The sequence below is a fragment of the Drosophila subpulchrella genome, chromosome 3L (assembly GCF_014743375.2).
Source record: "Drosophila subpulchrella strain 33 F10 #4 breed RU33 chromosome 3L, RU_Dsub_v1.1 Primary Assembly, whole genome shotgun sequence".
In the NCBI taxonomy this organism is placed as follows: domain Eukaryota; kingdom Metazoa; phylum Arthropoda; class Insecta; order Diptera; family Drosophilidae; genus Drosophila; species Drosophila subpulchrella.
The window spans coordinates 14130536-14149759 of record NC_050612.1 but is presented as its reverse complement, the minus strand read 5'-3'; the positions used below and the strand labels follow the sequence as shown (position 1 = coordinate 14149759).

The 19224-nt window shown below is 39.0% G+C and overlaps 1 protein-coding gene across 1 annotated transcript; it reads left to right on the top strand.

Moving 5' to 3' along the window:
- The first annotated feature begins 1698 nt into the window (after positions 1-1698).
- On the top strand, positions 1699-17785 carry LOC119553771 (semaphorin-5A). Its single transcript, XM_037864377.1, has 12 exons — positions 1699-2150; positions 2688-2851; positions 3583-3682; positions 11876-12083; positions 12182-12355; positions 12940-13071; positions 13136-13338; positions 13794-14600; positions 15248-16161; positions 16225-16380; positions 16449-16651; positions 16981-17785. Exons 1-12 carry the CDS (start codon positions 2146-2148, stop codon positions 17197-17199), a joined length of 3285 nt encoding a protein of 1094 aa, XP_037720305.1. The 5' UTR covers positions 1699-2145; the 3' UTR covers positions 17200-17785.
- Positions 17786-19224: the final 1439 nt, after the last annotated feature.

Genomic DNA, 19224 nt, shown 5'->3' with positions numbered 1-19224 from the left:
CAAGACCCTAATAAATGCATGAGCAAAACTAATCCCAAGAAGACGCGTTATATCTCTTGTTGTTCCTTAAATAAGAACTTTATTGTATTGGTTTTAAGATGAATGTTTCAAGTTCTGTAAACTTTCTGTCTTTCCTTATCTCACAGATTTTTTATAACTTTTAGTTTACTTTTATTTTTATTTTACCAAGTAAAGACGAAAAATGATTCATACAGATAATGCTGAATAGCTTTTTTTTTTGTAATTTAAAGGAATCTTTTGACAGTACTAGAATTGGGGTATAAAATAAATTGCTTTAAATGAAAGATCATTTTTCAAGACACCATCCGACCTATTAAATTTATTTGTTTTGGCGCCATTTCTATGATTCGCTCATCAATTTTTTGCTGATGAATCCCAATCTTCAAGAGCGAAAAAGATAGGATCAGTTAGTCTCTCGTCTGGAGGGATATCTGGTGTCCTCGAACCGCGACGTCGGCAATACTAATGTCAATTTGTCAGGCTACCAAATCGAGGCACAGCAAGTGCCCGTCCCACCCTCCTGTGGGTTCTTCCTCTTCTCTGAGCTGCAGATCCCGGAGATTCTGAAGAGTCGTTCGCGTTGTCGTTGTAGGATGATATATGAGCGCCCTGCCCAGTTGCTGCTGCCACGGTCGCTGTGGCTGCCGTAACCGCGCCTCTTAACTCCCATGCAGACACTCGAAAAAAAAGTCATTGAATCTTACAAATATTATTTGTTTGTTTTCATTTATTAATATATTAAAAATAAGATTAAATAATATCATAAGATAGGGACGTGAAAATGATTTCTTGATTCACAAAGGATTTTAATAAATTACTCTGTATGTCATTTACAAAAAATTGTATATTAAAAATAAAATATACTACAACTTTTCTAAGTTTTTAATAATTAAGTGATAAAAATATTACATTTTCAAAGATATTTTTATTGTTTGCATAACTGGGGATTTGCCGACAAAAGAAAATTATGCTCAAAAGTGTGCTACACTTTGTGTTTGCGGGTATCCTTTTAATTGCTATAGCTTATAGGTGCTGATAAAAAATATATATACTTTTCATAAACTCACAAAAAAAATGTGAAAAGTAACATAATTAAAAAAATGTAACGTAAAATATTTTAAAAAGTGTTGTAAATGAACGTTTGCAAAATGAAAAAATTTAAATACCGGATAAACCTCGTTTTATTTTTCTTGTAGAAAGGTAGGGCGGCTTGGGTTCGTTACCCACAGCTCTTCTTTTTTACAAAATAAAGAACCATTTCTGATAATATCTTCTTTTTAGAACATAAGAAATAATTTATATTAAGATCTCAATAATTATTTCATCAAAAATGATAAAAAAAATTCCAACAAATATAAAATATTTTTCGTTGCCTTTTGTGTGCTACATTTTTTGTTCAGTGCATGTTCGAAGCCCAGCCGATGTGAGCCGAAGTCGAGGCCGGTTATCTTCGTTGGCTGCGCTGCGACTGCGACGTGGGCAGCGATTGCGCGTCGGCGTTTTAGCCTGTTCTCCGCTCTTCGCTTTGCTCCACCGTTTGTTGTTTGTTTTGTGCTCTGGCTTCGTTTTTGCGTTTTTGTTTTCGTTTCATTCTCCTCTCCCTATGGCACTCTCTTCGCGCAATATCGGCTGACTTGAAGTCCCAATGCGCTCCACTCTGTAGTTCAGTTTCTCGAGACTCTTTGCGCGGTTAACTTCGATCGTCGGGCATGCGCGACTCTGTATCTCTCTAGATCATAAGAGTAGGAAATTGAGGCAGAAGAAAAAACCCGTCTCACTATATTCGTCGACCGTGTTGTTGGTGTCTATCTGTGTCTTTTGTCAATGTTTTTAACCCAACTCACGGGGAAGCCGTTTCGCCTTTCTTCTGAAAATTTCCTGAAACATACGAAAATCGTATCGAAAATTCCAAAATTGTGTGTGTTTGTAGTGTGATATGTGAACATCAGTGATCAGTGAAAAGATCATCTGAAGAATAAGAAACACGCGCTTAACTCGATTCCCCTGCTTATCAAGCACATGCCTATATTATACAATTTACCAACAGTCTGGTACAATCTGTTCACCGCAAAAGTTGAATGGAATAAATTTTAATCTGCTTTTTTGCACCGTACGTGACACTAAATGAAGTAAGTTTCGATTGTCTCATCTGTAATCGGCATTTTTCACTGTTTACATTTTTTGTAATATTTTTTGAGGAAGTGTAAATTGTTACAACAGACATGTATTTTTGATATTGAGATGGAAATTTAACATGTTTGGTCTTACTTCTCTTCTGATTGTGTCAACTTGGGTCACATAAAATTGAATACTTTTAGTTGAAATTATATAAAAAGATACAAATGTCCGATTCGAGTTTGATTTTAAAATTACACTGGAAATTAAAACAGTAATATGCAACGTTTTATGTGCAAACAATGAAATTAAACCTTACAGAAATTATAAATATATTAATATATACAATATAAAATTTGGATGCAAAGTTTTACTTCTTTTAAAAATATAAAATTTTGTTATTGTTTTGGTTGGCGCCTTTAAATTGTGGTAAAAATGTAAACACCTTTAAGGATACAAAAAATAAATAATACGTTTTTTTAAATATATATCATAAAGTAACAAAATCGCTGACACTCTAGCCATAACCATTTTATTTTCTTTCTTTCTAGCATGTTAATTCTAAAACTTCCCAAAATGCTTAGCCAACTGTGGCTTCTACTGCTTTTATCACTCTTAACCCTACAAGGCCCACAGCCTTCGACCGGCATGGGTTACAAGACGCAATCGAATGTGGAGTTGCTGGAAAACGATTCGCGATACATCTCCTATCAAGGTAGGTTCCATTCGAGGTGGGGATTATCAAAAATTACTCAAAACTGTGTCAATTGCAAGGCAATCAATCAAGTTAACCACTTGAGGAGAACTGTAAATTGGGTTGATGTCTGTCAGAGTTCTAAGTGGGGTTTTGAGAGTCTGCATTCGATTGCGCAATGTTTGGTCAACAGGTGGCATTCCATCCAATCCACCCATCTGCCCGGCTCTTAATTACTGACCGGCCTTCCAACAATAATCTCGATTTAAAAGAATTCCCCGACCAATTTTATGACACCCCAATACATCCGTGTATCTGCTGCTTTTAATCAGAAAAAGCTTCGCGTTTTCCTTTTTGTTTAAATATTTGTACGTTATTTTTTGGATTTTGCAATGTATCTCGAAGTCCGTCTCAAAATGTGAACTCAGCTCAACGTTTTGTTGACAATGATTTTAATTTTTGTATAACGTTTTTTCACCTTAAGTTAAAAATTCAACAGAAATTTTTTGTTTATCCATGAAAAGTAAGAGCCCTTCAGTTGGACTTAAATATTACAAAATACATATTTTACTAATGACTCAGAAAAAGTGAAAATCCTTGAGGGAAATGGGTGATTAATTTTCAGATATAATAGTTCATGGTTAATAAAGTATAGATTTATTGATAGTTCCACTTGCCTAGCACGATAAATATCTGTTCAATTTTATTAACAACATTTTGAATTCTGACTTATAATGTTATTCTTTTTCCAGATTTAATGTCAACGGCAAAACGATTTTACGATCCCGAAACGAGTTGGTACTCGGAAATGCTGTTCGACGTGGCCAGGAACCAAGTGATAGTCGGCGCCAGGTAAAAACCGGGAGTCTATTATTATTATTGTTAATATAGATTTTGTTTCCGGTCTATTGAGTCACGGTTAAGCCGTGTACCTAGTCATTATGACTGTTTTTTTTTGGTATATACTTCAAAACCCCAAAGATATTGTTTGTAGGACTCACGTTTTAATTAGTCGCGCCGATAAGTGGGTCATTATATTGAACATTGATAGCGATAACGAACGAAAGGGAAAACACCCCCAAAAATAAATCTTTACTAAGCGTTTGTTAGCTTTGGCTTATCAGCTAAAGGTATTACGTAAAACTCAACGATCTAAAGAAAATAAACAGATGCATTGCGTACTCGAAACGGGTACTGATAATGTTCTTTTTCTGTTTATTTGGCATGTTACGCAAGCTAAAAAAATATAATCGTATGAAAATGAAAGTGCACGCACTGCTATACCAAAAATCTTGAAGAAATCAGCGGAGCTCGAAAAAAACCCTTGAACAGAACTTATCTCGAGTACCTGCTGTGCGCAAGGGAATAAATAAAGATAATTGAGTGTAAAAAAAAATTCAAAAAAATTAAGAAAAGAGGGGAAAAGGAAAAAAAACGAAAGGTAACCAAATAATAATACTGCAGGGCCGAGAGAGGTATACTCCATTTATTTGTTGAGCAATTTAATATACGAGTACGCATATCAGTATCTGTAGCCGGGTTACTTGGTTCTTGTAGTTTGCTTTTCATTTACGCGCTGAGAACTCGGCTCTCGAAGTTTATTTGTTTCTGCTTCGCATAGATACGTATATAGATGCGACACCTCTCCAGTGGAAAACCGATAAGGTACACACATGGACGCAGATGTCTATAGTGTCGTCATGTTGATAAACCCACCAATATACATACGTGTAGGGCCCTTAACCCATTGCTGCCCAGGGGAAGTCGTTTATCATGCCGTTGTCGTCAATCATTTGTCAGACTTTTCAGCTTTTTTCTGTTCTTTATAACCTACTATTTTCACTTCGACCGTAGTTTTACCCTGCTATTTTTTAACACTCTTATTTACCAACCTCTGAAATTATGGCACTACGATAAGAGTGGCCCGATATAAAAACCGTTTGTAGCGAAGGGCAGTTGCTCCACATAGGGAATTATGTGGCTGACTGTAAGTAGGCGGCCAGATAGGCAAGTGGGCTTTATTAACCACATAAAACGTAATTTATTTTTATAATGTGTGGGCTTAGTTGATAAAGGCAACTAATCAAAGGGACTAGACTGGTTTTTAGATTGCAGCAGCCGCTGGGATTTCTTTTTGCTTTTTGCCTAAGACTGCGTTTAATGCCTTTGAGCTGGTCGATGAGAGATAAACTTTTTACTTTGTGAAAGTTAGTGTGGCTTGTTAGGAAATACAGTCAATAAAATGAGTTTCCTTGTCAGAACTATTAATTAGGGAATAGTATATATATATATTAGGGAATATATATTAGGGAATAGTATCAGTAATATAAGTTAAAATGTTTACATAATGTGGAATTGTTATCGAAATATAATCAAAATGTCCACGGAAATGGGTAATATTTTACAATGTACTCTCAAGCAAAATACCATCTTAAATCAAAAATCAATATATTTGTCGAACACTTTAGATTGCGGGGTTCTCCCCAGTGCTCAACTACCTACCTAGGTGTTTTCCCAATTTCCGTTCTAATCTCTAGTTAACCACCTAAGGCTAACAATCATCCTTGTTAAAGCGGTTGCGATAAGGCTTCTTACAAATAAAAAAGAAACATAGAATTCACTTTGAAGACCCGCAAGTCGAAAGCCACCGAATGACCCTCGTGAACGTAAACCATCTCTAATCGCAGACCGCATTTTAATTGTGGCAATCCGCCCGAACATATCTAAACTAGTTGTACAATGGTTTTTATGATTTCTGTGGTTAAGATGGGCAATTGCCGAAGAACTGGTAGTGGTAATACATACTATATATGTAGCGCAGACCATTGTATCTGTGGGGGACTGTTGTGTGCAGATGTGCATGCTCCTTGTATCTGGACTGCAGCACACTTGACACGACTGCAAGATCGGATTACTGCCAGCCGCCTGTTGACGGGCTCTGGAAAATGGGAATGGAATCGAGAGTGGAATGGGCATGGAATCGGGACTGGAATGGGCACGGATATGGGACTCCTCGAGTCTTTTGCCCGTGTCCCATGACGAGTGACGAGGCAACTTGGTCGGTTGGTAACCATCGCGTAATTTTCTGTCATGAACAGGGAACTGTAGAGGGGCTAGTGTACACTGAAAAAAATATTAGTAAAAGTAGCTGATACCTGTAATTATCTTAAAAGGTTTTCAAACAAATCCTTAATGTTGCGATTTTACCATTATTGTATTTGAATGTTTTTTCAATATTTTAAAATTGTTTTTAAAATTATCTAAGAGCCAAAGTTATATGGCTGCCTTTTTGGTTGAAAATCGATATTACCACATTTTTAAAATGTCAACATTAATCCCTCATTGTCTTGTATATCACAGTGCATTGGGTTCGTGGTCCCATGCAACTGGCCGAAATTTGATATAGACTGCATTAAAATAATATTGCGTTTTGTTTTTGCTTTCGTTCGCTCGCCTGCTAGCAACCTTTTTATGAAATCCTACATTACCAGTACATATAGTATTTATATGTACATATTATTTTTCAGAGGGGTCGCTTAGGCGCTGGTTTTTTTGTGTTGTGGCCTGTCGCAAATGGAGCATGCAAATGACCTGCTGGGAAGCATTTGAAATGTTTACACATATGGCCAGACAAAATGTTATATAAACAAGGAAATTAATTTCGTGTGTTGTGCATTAACCATAATATTGTTTTTCCGCTCGAATATCGCCAAGTGGACGATGCCAGGAGGTCTCCCTAGACAGGGATTTTATTACAATGGGAATACAGAAAAGATTTTTAAAAAAGTATTTAAGCACTTGTAATAAATATAATATTTAATTTACTTTACTTTTAGGAACTTCAGTAAGTTACTACTTGTATAATAATTCACTCCTAATTTTATATATCTATAATAAATCACCATGAACGTTGGTTAGGAACCACCCAAAATGCCCAAATTACTTGTAACTCAATCTCTGAACTACAAGATACAAAAATGCACCTGTGACAGTCGACGTCAGCTCGACGGCTACTGGAGCACACGGATGCCGAAATTGAAATCAAAATTAATCAAACTGTGTTGCACCGGCCCCCTTTTAAAGGCAGGGGCGTATTAAAAGGGGGGCAGGGCGTTCTGCAAACTGTTTGCAAGCATTTTGCATATTTCTATTTAAAAAATCTAGAGCGGCTCCAGACTGACACATAGTTATTCGAACGCGGATTGAGACTGAGAGCCAGGAATGCGGTAGCGTAGGCAGAGCTCAGAAAAGATTACAGGCAAACCTCAGTAACGAAAAAATCAAGATTACCTAAGTTCAAAACTTATTCAATAAATTGTATTATTATTACATATTGATTTTGGATGAATTGGTTTTGATTCGATATATTTTTTTACTTCCTTGATACTTATGTATTATTTAAATCATAAATACCTATTATACTTTTATTATATATTTTTAAAAACAAGTTTAGGAATTTAAACGGAACTATTTAAAATAGCTGTCTTAAAAGCATTACTTTAGTGCCTATCTTAAAGGTGGTTCGTTACCAAACTTCTGTATTTCAATGCGATTTTCTTCGATAAAGGTTAATAATGATACTTTTGGATGTTTGTCTGTAGCTGCTGCAGTTTTAGCAGAGATTAGCGACGGCCAGTGCAACGGCAATTTTAATTACAAGTAACCCATTTAAGCCCGGCCAGTGAGATTTGCCGCCGGAGCGGCAGACAGAACGCCCACGCACCTGGCCACTTGAGCAACTTGCGCTAACTCCCAGGTAAAAAATAACTGGCAATAGGCGACAGGCGGCGGCGACACCGCATTTTTAATAGCCCCAGTCTGAATCGCAGTCTCAGTCCCAGCCGTATATGTATCCGTATCTGGGGCCCCGACTCCCCGACACCCCAACACCCCAACTACCCAACTCCACTTGCTCCACTGAGCTTACAAAGAGGCCTTTTTGTTATCTTGTCGCGCTTGTCGTTCAAATAAAAGTTGGCGGCGGCGCAAGGTGTGCGAAATATGCGAAATGCGAATTGCGAATGCTCAGGGGTGCTCAAACTCGACGATATCGATACATAAAACCTTTTGGAGACATGTAGATCATTATTGCGGCTATGTCGGTGATGCAAATGGGTCATGGTGAATTTAAAAGTGTTTCGGTTTACCCAATTTGTATAGTTTCTTCTTCATTTATTTCTGAGTATTTTAGCTTGAAAAGGGAAAGCATACCTATTTAAACCTTCACCTTTAAGTTATTGCTTTTTGAAATAAAGATTTTGCTAGTGTTAGAGCGTCTTTTTTCCTGTGATCTCTGCGTTATTTTATGGCTATGAAATTTTTTTAATATATTTTTTAATGTTTTCTTACATCTTTTCACGCCCACTAATTTCTGCCCCACTCCCTTGAGGGTTTCAAAAGAATTATTGTTGGCTAGCAACCAAAGACTCGTTACGTGCTGTTCGGGTCCGTTCCAAAAATGTTGTGATAATTTTCTAAGAGACTCTGAGTGAAGCTTAGAGAAGATACCGCAACCTGCATATGATGATCGAGCGAGCAAACATCCGAGTATTTCCATGTACGACGTCGGCATATTTGCACGCACGCGCTCCATGAAGATAGCGAATGGCAAAGAATAATGACAAATACAAATTGAACAACTAACAAAACAAACTAAAACAGCACTAAAGATTGCGAGTAGAACCGCGAAAAGAAAAGCGATACATGTGTTTCGGCCTTTTTTCACACCTAAGCGGAATTTTCGCTGCTGTCAGGTGAAACGAAAGATAAAATCAGGTGAGGCGGCTGATTATGGGTGCAAAAAAGGGGTGTGGAGAGGTTTTCGAAAGCCAATGCTAATTGACAAGGCCGTTGCTTATCGCTCACTGGGCGGTGTTTATGGGTTTTGCTAAAGAAGAGCACATTGAACCTGGCAGAACCACAGGAAAAAGTTAAGATAATTTTTTAATCGATTATAAATGATTATAATAGAGTCGTACAAGCTCAAGGATTTTTTAAAATATGTCCAAACCATGGAACGTGATTAAATAAATATCTAAATATTTAAAATACTTAATAAAGTTTTAAGTATGGAATTTTATTATGAGTATTTTGCTTATACTCTTTTCTATTCCAATTTATTAAGTCATAATAATATTTTTGGCGAATTGATTTCGGGATCCTTCTGTATGTGCCTGATATTTTTTTGACCATTTTTGATATGTTGATTATTTTTAGAACCGATAGCAGGTGGAACCAAATAAACGACTGCGAACGTATTGTTAAATTTTCACCGCGTTCGTATAAGTAGGCATGGCAAATGTAATCATTTCGCTGGGGCCGCACTTGTCGGCGTAACCAACTCAACTTACCAAGTTCTTACCAAGAACTGTTCATTGTGACGAGCACAATCAGCAGTAATTAATTTTCGCAGCCGTTAAGTCTAGGCGAGATTTACACATGACATGCCAGAAAGTGATTTTTTTGCATTCCCCGGCTTTTGTCGTGTCATTTTCACATGGATATTCGAATGAATTAGTGCCGTTGGGTGTTGGTTATTCGATTTCCGGTTACGCCTCACTGGATGATGATAAAAACACACCCCGATCACTTGAGATCCACTCATCGATTGATACAAGGCTTTTATAGACGCTTAGACGACTGAGTTGTAATCTTGGGCTCTAATGCAGCTCTATTGCACTGCCGGTCTTATGGGACTATAAACTTAATTGTATTTAAGCTGTTATAACACTCACATAACTACCCAATAGAAAACTTGATAATATTCCAAAGTCAAATAGTAAAAAACAAGGTTCAAGTGTTATAAATCTAGGATGTTGGCCATTAAAGGCAATATTTATGAAATCTAACAACTGTCTTTAATATACAATACTCGTAAAAGTATCATTATCAATTTTAAATGTTACTTCTATTAGCTCTGTAATTTCATGGGTGGTATCGTGACAGATCAATTAATTATCACTTAATCAAGGGTCGTAACTTAAGCATGAAACAACCACTGAAGCCATATAATATTTGCATCTGCCAACGCCTAAAATACACCTTTGCACTTAGCCAATCGCCAGGGATATTGACAGCTGCTATTGGGATCTCACTTGGAAGTTCCAATGTTTGGGAAGGGCGACTTGCCAATGTTTGAGCTGCGTTTTTCGCAAATGTTGGCGTGTTTATTACCTCATCACGTACCGCTTAAGACGCACAAGCATCGCGTGGAGCTCGGGTTACACCTGAGCGAGATACACCTATATATTTACCTGAGTTACAACTGGACGGGGGCCGAAGTGCCACGCGCCTTGCGCCAGCTGCAATCCAAATGATTGATATTGGGCGAGCTGGCTGACGATCCAGTATCTGCACAGAGAAAAATGAGTCTATAGTTTAACAGAAATTTAGAAAATTATCATAACACATAAAATGCGTCTATAGTTTAACAGAAATTTAGAAATTGATCATAACACTCTATGGTTCACCTGAACCCTCTAAGATGATATGATTAAACTGATATGACTTTCGTAATTGTAGACATTAATGTACTTTAAAAATCTCTTAACTTTTAATTAAATTAGGTTTCTATTTCTCCAAGGCTTTCAGTGACACCCTATCAAACGGTACTTTGAAACTATTCCCCATTTTTCCTAGTGTACCAGGTCTTTGGCCAGCTCCGCATTCAATTGATATCCTAAGGCCGCTAAACAGCCGCAAGTGACCATTAGATGGCTGGACTGTGGGCAGTGATCTCTTTTCTCGCCCGGCTCTTTGGCGACGTCTAGTCGGCGGCATTCCTTCTCAAGCCCAAGCACGGCGGCATTCTCCATTTTCCATTCTCCATTCCAATCCCCCTGCCAAATCGCCATCGCCACCTCTTAGCTGGAAAAATGCCGCTGTCCAACTCGAGATGTAACCATTTAGCAATTGCTTTTCGCGCATTCGAATGCACTTGATCTATTGATCTTCGTGTTAGTTTCGCCAAATGCGCGTAGCACAGTGGTTGTCTAAGAATTACTGCTGCCATAGTACAGTGGTACTTTTAGAAACATTCTTAGAGTAATATAAACATTTGAGTTTATCAACTATCCTAAAGTCTGATTTAAGAGTTCTGAATGCTTTTAAAATCAGGAATTTTGCATCTGTTAAGTATTTGGGGTGCTGAAAAATAGAGCTTGAAGTTTAATATTCTTTGTCCTAGAATGTTGGTTAATGTCGATTTGAATTTACCCATGACAACATTCTTATCTGTGTCTTTGTCGATATCTCAGCCTTCAAGCTCGCCCACAAGCGTTTGATTTTCCAAACTTTTCCGAGCTTTTCCATATGGCCCACTGCAATTGGCAACCACTGTGCCGGGGCCAAGTTTCGTTACCTGTTTGCCTTGCAGTTCAATGCACTGGCGGCCAACCAGTTCAAAATTATGACAGCTGATGGCCAAGAGGGAGCGCGGGGTGCCTAACTGAAGCTGGAGCCGGAGTCAGCCTTATTTGTAAACAATTGTGGGCCGCCTCTCTAACTGTTATTGCTGGCCAATCGGCCGTCTTTCAACATTATGCACTGAACGAAAAATAAATTGATGTTTAAACTGTATCCTGTTTTGATAAATGTGTGATATCTCTTCAATAATATTAAATTTGTATTATAAACTACTTTAAATTTTAACAAGTTGAAGAAAGTTTCTACACACCCGATGAACATATTATAGTATACCATTTTATGGCTGACTTAGAAAGGTCAGCTTGGGTAAACAATCCTAAAAAGACTTTTCCGAGAAGTATCCTTTATTTTCTTACCAAATGGTTTATTCGCAGAAGCTTGGTTATTTAATGCTAAATATATCCAATTCTAGTTCTGATTCATATAGTATCAGTATCATTTTTTTAATGTTGATATAATAAGATCAGTACAAACAAGTGCCCTAACGACAAAAAGTTTCTTTTCAGTTAACCTTTAAATTGCGAGAAAAATACTACTTTAACTTATAGATCATAATGGGATGTGAAATTCTCTCTCTGTAAAATCAGAAATACATGGAATTCGTTTATTGTTTCCTTGCAGGGACACCCTGTACCGCATGTCTTTCGACCTGGAGCCGCTGGAGCGGGCCAGCTGGGGGGCCACTCCGTCGGAGATTGCCATGTGCCAGGCAAAAGGCCAGTCGGAGCGATGGTGTCGCAACTACGTGCGCGTGCTCCACAGCTACGGTGAGAACCAGCTGTACGCGTGTGGGACGAACGCCTTCCAGCCGAGCTGTTCGTGGCGCCAGGTGAGTGGTCGTCCAAGTCGACCAAGTCGACCGAGTTGTCCAGCTCTTTGGAGTCGCCAGCCTGACGCGCCATTTACCCCAACCCTTTTCTGTTGCAGATGGAGAACCTCAACGTCACGGGTGTGGACAGCGGCGTGGTCAAGTGTCCATTCCATCCGCAGGCGAACACCACCAGTCTGCTGCAGGCCAATGGCCAGCTTTTCGTGGGCACCGCCACCGATTTCTCGGGCAGCGATGTGGCCATCCTGCGAACAGGAGTGCAGGCCAACGAGGTGGGTTTGCTGGCTACGAAGTCAGCTTCTTAACATATCTACTTTATTGGCCCACACGGCGGATGAGTGATTTTTGTCTATGAAATGATTCAGGAAAGTCGGCCAAATTGCATACATTTAGATATCTGTTTTGTTTATATATCAGTTATATTGTAGGTTATAATGCGGTTTCTGCCATTTATCAAATGCTTTTTTTACTGTATTGTAGCACACAGTGCGTATGATTAATTTATTATTTTTGAAAAATATTATCAGCTCAACAAACTGATGACTTATTTTAGTCAATTAATTTTTTCAGAGTTTGCTCGGTAATTTCATATGATAATTAAGTTCATTCTTTCAATAGTTAGGATTATTCATAAACAACAAAAATTATTTTAAATAGTTATATTTTTTATTATATGTTTTTAAACATATATTAAACCACATACAATCTTTAAAATTTTTAAAAATTCTACAGTGGCTTTACCCCAAATGCGGTACAGTAATCAATAATAGGATACAATTCTATAAGCTGTACATGCTGGCCTAGTAAAACCACACCCCTGCCCACACTTCTAATGGTTCTATTATCGAATTTTCAGCGTTTTCTCCGCACCAAGCAATATAATAACAACTGGCTGAGTGGAGCCCAATTCGTGGGAAGCTTCGAGGCTGGCAGCTTTGTATATTTTCTGCTGCGCGAATCGGCCGTCGAGCACATGAGTTGCGGCAAGGTGAGTGATTACTTTTGATTTATAAAATGTATTATATAGCTAAAAAAATAATTTTCATTTTAAGGTGATCTACTCGAGGATTGCGCGGGTGTGCAAGAACGATGTTGGCGGCAGTGGTCAACTGCTCAAGGACAATTGGACGTCATTTCTGAAGGCTCGACTGAACTGCTCGCTGCCCGGGGAATATCCCTACTATTTTGACGAGATCCAAGGGATGACTTACGCAGAATCCGAGTCCGTTCTATATGCCACCTTCAGAACTTCGGGGTATGTTTGTTTTATAGAAATATGTTATTGCTATAGCAATTATTATTACAATGTTAGAGTTTGAAGGTTTTGCCAGTCTCTCAAAAAAATCAATTGTCCATAGTTATAATAGTTAAAAGGGTAAAAGCCCTGAACTCATAAATGTTACCCTAACAACAAAAATTCAAGTAAAATAATTTAGCAGTTTTTAAAAAAAAAAGTAGTATATTAACTACTACTTAAAATAGTAGTAGGCAGTCGAAAATAGTAGTATTAAGAACCTGTAGTAGTAGTAGTAGATAATTAAAAAAAGGAGTATTTTGAATGCTATTTAAAATAAATGTATATATAATATTACGTTAATTCAAATCAATCTATGCTATTATTATTATTATTTATATTTTATTTGACTTAAATATTGTTCCTAATATGGGTTTATTGAGTCTTATGATTATTAATTAATTTCCCACCTATAGATCCAGCATTTTCGGATCGGCCGTGTGTGCGTACAACCTGAGCTCCATCAACAAGGCCTTCGACGGGTCTTTTAAGCACCAGGAGCACGCGGATGCCGCCTGGCAGACGGTGAACACCAAGCAGCGCAGCCAGTTCCAGTGCGGATCGAGCAGCATTGGCCACTGGCTGGAGAGCTCCCGGTACCAGCTGATGGACGAGGCAGTGCAGCCGATTGGCGACCAACCGCTGTACCACTCCAAGCTGGAGCAGTTTGGCCGCTTGGCCCTGGACATTATAAACACCAAGACGGAACAGGTCCATGTGCTATTCGTGGCCAGCAGTGGGAATCACATCAAGAAATTGTCTGTTAAGTTCGGCGGCGATGGAGTTCAGACCTGTCTGGTGGAATTGTGGCAGGCAGACGATACGGGAACCAGTGCCCTGCTGAATATGGCCTATCTAAAGGTCAGCGATTCCCTCTACTTGGGCACCGACTTGGCCCTCACCCGGATTCCCGCCCAGCACTGCAGTCGCCATGTCTCGCAGTCCAGTTGCCTCAACTCCATGGATCCCTACTGCGGTTGGAACGAGCTGATGGAGCGCTGCACGCCGCAGCCACTGGACTCCTCTGTCCTGCAGCACTGGCATCAGGCACCCCAGATCACCTGCCCGGTGCTGAATGCCCCCATCGACGGTGGCTGGTCCACCTGGAGTCCCTGGGCCGTTTGCCAGCAGCACGAGCAGCCGGACAGTAATTGCCAGTGCCGCCAGCGAAGCTGCAATAATCCACAGCCGCAACATGGAGGCTCCACTTGCGAAGGAATAAGGTAAATTAAAATTTTATGAATTAATACATACTTATAAAATATTTTACTTTTGAAAATGGTTACCGCTTGCCCATTTATAAAATTTTTATATAATTACAAATTATGTAAAAGCAAAATTTGAAGAGATAGTAAAATCTATGTTTTTACTCTTTGATTCGTAATTATTTCAGTTTATTATTTCACACTTTAATATCAAAAACTTTGAATAGTTACATATTTTTCCACATATGAATTTAAAACAACTGATTTCCAGTCCCACTTGATTGTTTCCATATATTTTTCATAAATTCATAATAAAGTTTAACCTGTATTTAGTAATGGTTTTATACAAAAACGTTAACCAGTCGAGGATAGCGGAAAACAGACGTTGAAAAGGCGATTTCACATATAATCCAAAGAATAATAATTATTAAAATTATAATTATAATTACGGAAATTTAAGTTTCTGTGAAATAATAAAGAATAATAATGAAAATACACAATTTCTGATGATTAATACTAAATATAGAAAAATAAATTAAATTGTTTTTGGCAAAAAACTAATTATAACATACCATTTCCTGCCTTTTGCCAGAGGGTATTTCCCCATAGTCATTAGTATTAAAATTTAATGAAATAAATACTGATAATTTATATATTTATCACAGCACCCAAGTGACGAACTGCACCCAGCACGGCGGTTGGACGGAGTGGTCGGCATGGTCGCCCTGCTCGCAGACCTGCGGCATTGCCGTTAAAATCCGGCGACGCACCTGCGGAAATCCTCGTCCGGCGTACGGAGGTCGCACCTGCGTGGGATCGGAGCAGTCGGAGATGTACTGCCGCCACCTGCCGCCTTGTCCGGTGGCCAAGCCGCAGTCCGTCGATGGGGGCTGGGGTCCGTGGGGCGAGTGGAGCGAGTGCAGTGCCCAGTGCGGCGGTGGCTTCCGAATGCGCAGAAGGGAGTGTAACGATCCGGCTCCTCTGAACGGTGGAATGGAGTGTCCTGGCTGTCGGTTGGACTACGAGGAGTGCAATATGCAGAGCTGCCAGGAGGTGCGCAAGCTGAGCGCCTGGACGCCCTGGTTGACAGTTCCCGGAAGCGGAAATGCGAGTGAACCCCACACGGAGAAGAGGTTTAGATTCGTGTGTCGTGCCACCAGTCCGGATGCCAGTTCCGTCAGGGTGGGCCAGGCCAAGGAGGAGGTGCGCAACTGCCATGCGGACGGAAGTTGCCAGCGGCAGGGTGACCATGATTCCCAGGACTCGGATACGGCAGACTGGTCGCCATGCAGCGTGAGTTGCGGAGGTGGCACCCAGCAGCGCCAACGAGGACGTGGAACCCAGAGCAGGGTTTGCAATCTGCAGGCTTGTCCCACGGATGACCAGCAGCTGAGTAGCAACAATCTGGACAACGAGGTGGAGCACGGCGAGTGGGGCTGCTGGTCGGAGTGGTCGGCCTGCTCGGTGACCTGCGGATTGGGGCTGCGTCGGAGGACGCGACGTTGTTTGGCTGGCCAGGAGAGGCTCTGCCAGGGTCGCGCCCTCGAGGAGCAGAAGTGCGAAATGGTTCCCTGCGAAGGTGAATTCTTTAATTTTGGAGGAGGAAGTCTTACTTATACATAATACCTGATTTCTCTCTTAGATTTCCTGGGCTGGAGTGCATGGAGCGAGTGGTCCAGCTGTTCGAGTGATGGCATTCGCCTGAGACATCGACGCTGCCTGGTGGAACAGCCGGGTTCGATGGAGTGCCGTGGTGCGGAGTTTGAGAAGACCGCCTGTGTGCCCAATGAATGCGAGGGTAAATACCGAATCTATTATTTTTAATTGAATGATCTGAGCACTTATCACATCCGTAATTCCCTACAGAAACCCAGACCGCCTCAACCGCCACCCTGCCCATCGTGATCACCGTTTGCCTGCTGTTCACAGTGGGCTGCTGCCTGGCCACCTATCGATTCACCAAAAAGCGATTCCTCCTGAGTGCCGAGGAGGCCTTGAACAAAACCACAACGACAACGGCCAGTTTCGACTCGTATCCCAATCAGTATTCCAGCCTGCCCACCAAGGATGTAAGTAAAAATCTTTTAAAAATAACAGAAATGTTTCTTAAATTGAAATGATGTATCAACTATGATTATTATTAATATTATACTATGTTTTTCAATATTAAAATTGAAAAGAACTTTAATTCTAAATGTAATATTGAGAAAAATATTAGGTATTCGAATTTTATCGCATAATTAATTTATGAAAAAGTATGAACGCTTTTCCTCATTTGTAAAATCATTATTATGTTGAATAAATTGGAATCCAATATATATTAAATAAAAAACTTAGGATATTATGTGTTAAGTTCTACCTATGAGACTGTTTTTAAAAGACCCTTTTTTCCTTGCAGTACTACGATCAGCGACCCAAACGGCAGTCCAGCTTTAGGATGCCCGCCAAGACCAGTAACTTGGGCAACGGCAATAGCACCCTCAACCGAAACAACATGCACCACAATAATACGCCCAAGGTGTTGGCCAAGACCTATAACGATTGCGAAACGGGAACGCTTAAACGACAGTCGGCGCTAAACAATTGCCGGAGCAACATCGATGACGAAAAGTTCTAGAGATCTAGCAATCCTAGAATCCCCCAAGTGCCATCATTTGACATGACCAACCAACTGTCTATGGAAATGTTACAACGATAATCAAGTTTTTTTGCGCCATATCAATGCAGATGCAAAAGTTCCTTCTTGACTCACATTGAGTCGTTTTAGTTAAGCTTATTGAGGTTACTTGACCTAAGTAGTTATAGCATGTAATACGTAGCATATAAGTTTGCCTAGAGCTAAGTTAAAAAAGTATTTTAGTTGGATCCGAAAAATTTCGAAATTTTTTATCAATCTGTTTCATATTTTTCTGCATTTAGTATTGTAGATACACCGTCACTTGAAATTGTTGTATGAATTGTTTTAGTTTATAATATGGCCCAACAAACGAGACTGACCATTTATAATTCTTTAGAAAATTTGCTAAAATTTGCCAAAATTAAAGCCATGCAGCGAAATAAAAAATGTATAATATTAATTATTTTTAGTACCATACCTTTAACTTATCACTGAACTGTCATATTGTGTAGTGCTTAATGTGCTGTAAAGTATAGTGCTTAAGACGCTTAAACCGATAAAATAAAGCTAAAGTTTTACTAACAGACTTTTTGGCGTTTTCTTTATATTAACATGTTAATCAAGAACAGAAGGAAGAAAGGATGATTAAGAAACCTTTAAAGAAAAATCTACTTGTGTCCGTTAAAATAATAACGAATTGTTGCTTTGGTTACTTTTTAATAATATATACATAATATATATTATAAAATGGTAAGTTGTGTGTATTTCGTTGGTCACATTAACAATACGATGTGTTGGCACCATTCAACTTTAGAGTGGTCAATTTTACTTAAACTTTTCTTGTGTATATAAACAACTTTCCGTTAATAGACAAATGTTTTAAAAATGGTGGACGTCGTTACGTTTTAAGAAAATTTTTTTGTATATTCGTTATATATATATGATGACTTTTGATCTTGATAAACTTATGTCGCGATTGTTATTTGGTTTCAAGACGAATTTCTTGATTTCAGATCGTTAGTTAGATAATTTTGATACTTTTTTTTATAAAGTACACACATTCCGTATTTATTTTAGATAAGATTTCTTTCAAACATATAATTGTTTCCTAAGGTAATACTTACTATTCATAATACGATATAGGTGCATTATTTTTTAGTACACATTCAGCCAATACACAAGCCTACGATCAGCAAGGCCATCAACCAATGATTCGTAGTTCACTAAATGAACAGACTACGCATTTTTAAGGCGCCACTTGTTAACTTACGATACGGTATTTAAGTTTCACAGTTTTTGCCTTATTATAAGCCATTTTTTAAAAAGCCATTACTAAAGTGTTAATCTAACCTCTTTTTTATGTTTATTCAAATATATATTTAAGAAAAAATATTACGATATAATAAGCAAATACGACGGTAACATATTGACTTAAAGAAGCAATCCATTCCAACAAAGACTCAAGATCTCCCAAATTTATGTTAGGTTCCCACAATAATTTATCAAAACGACAAGCGACAATTGAAACGAGGAGCCTATGCAGTTGGTGGACTGCTCAAATGATCACCCAAGATTAAGGGGATTTAGCGCGCAGGCGCACCTTCAAAAGTCATCAGGAATGTGTCACAAATCATTCACACGACAAGGGAGAAAAGAGCGGCGACACGGTGAAAGTAAAAGTCATATTAAAACGACCAAAGATAAATACAGGAAAAGCCAGAAATTGAAACAGTTGCTTGGAAAAATCACCCAAATTCTAGGGGGCCGAGTGAGAACGCTTCCAGTGAAGCGTACATCTATCGTGTAATACAATCCGTGCGTAACTATAACTACTTAGTACTCGGATGCAATGCAGTACCTTGTATCTTGTATCTTGTATCTTCGATCCGCGAGGTGAACAAACTCCGCTCTGCGCATGCGTAGCTGCTTCGCGGGAAGTGTGTCCTCCTGTCGCTGTCATCCAATTTCAAAACATGAAAAATTAGTCCATTTCCGTCGCAGAGCTCTAGATCCATAGATGGCAGC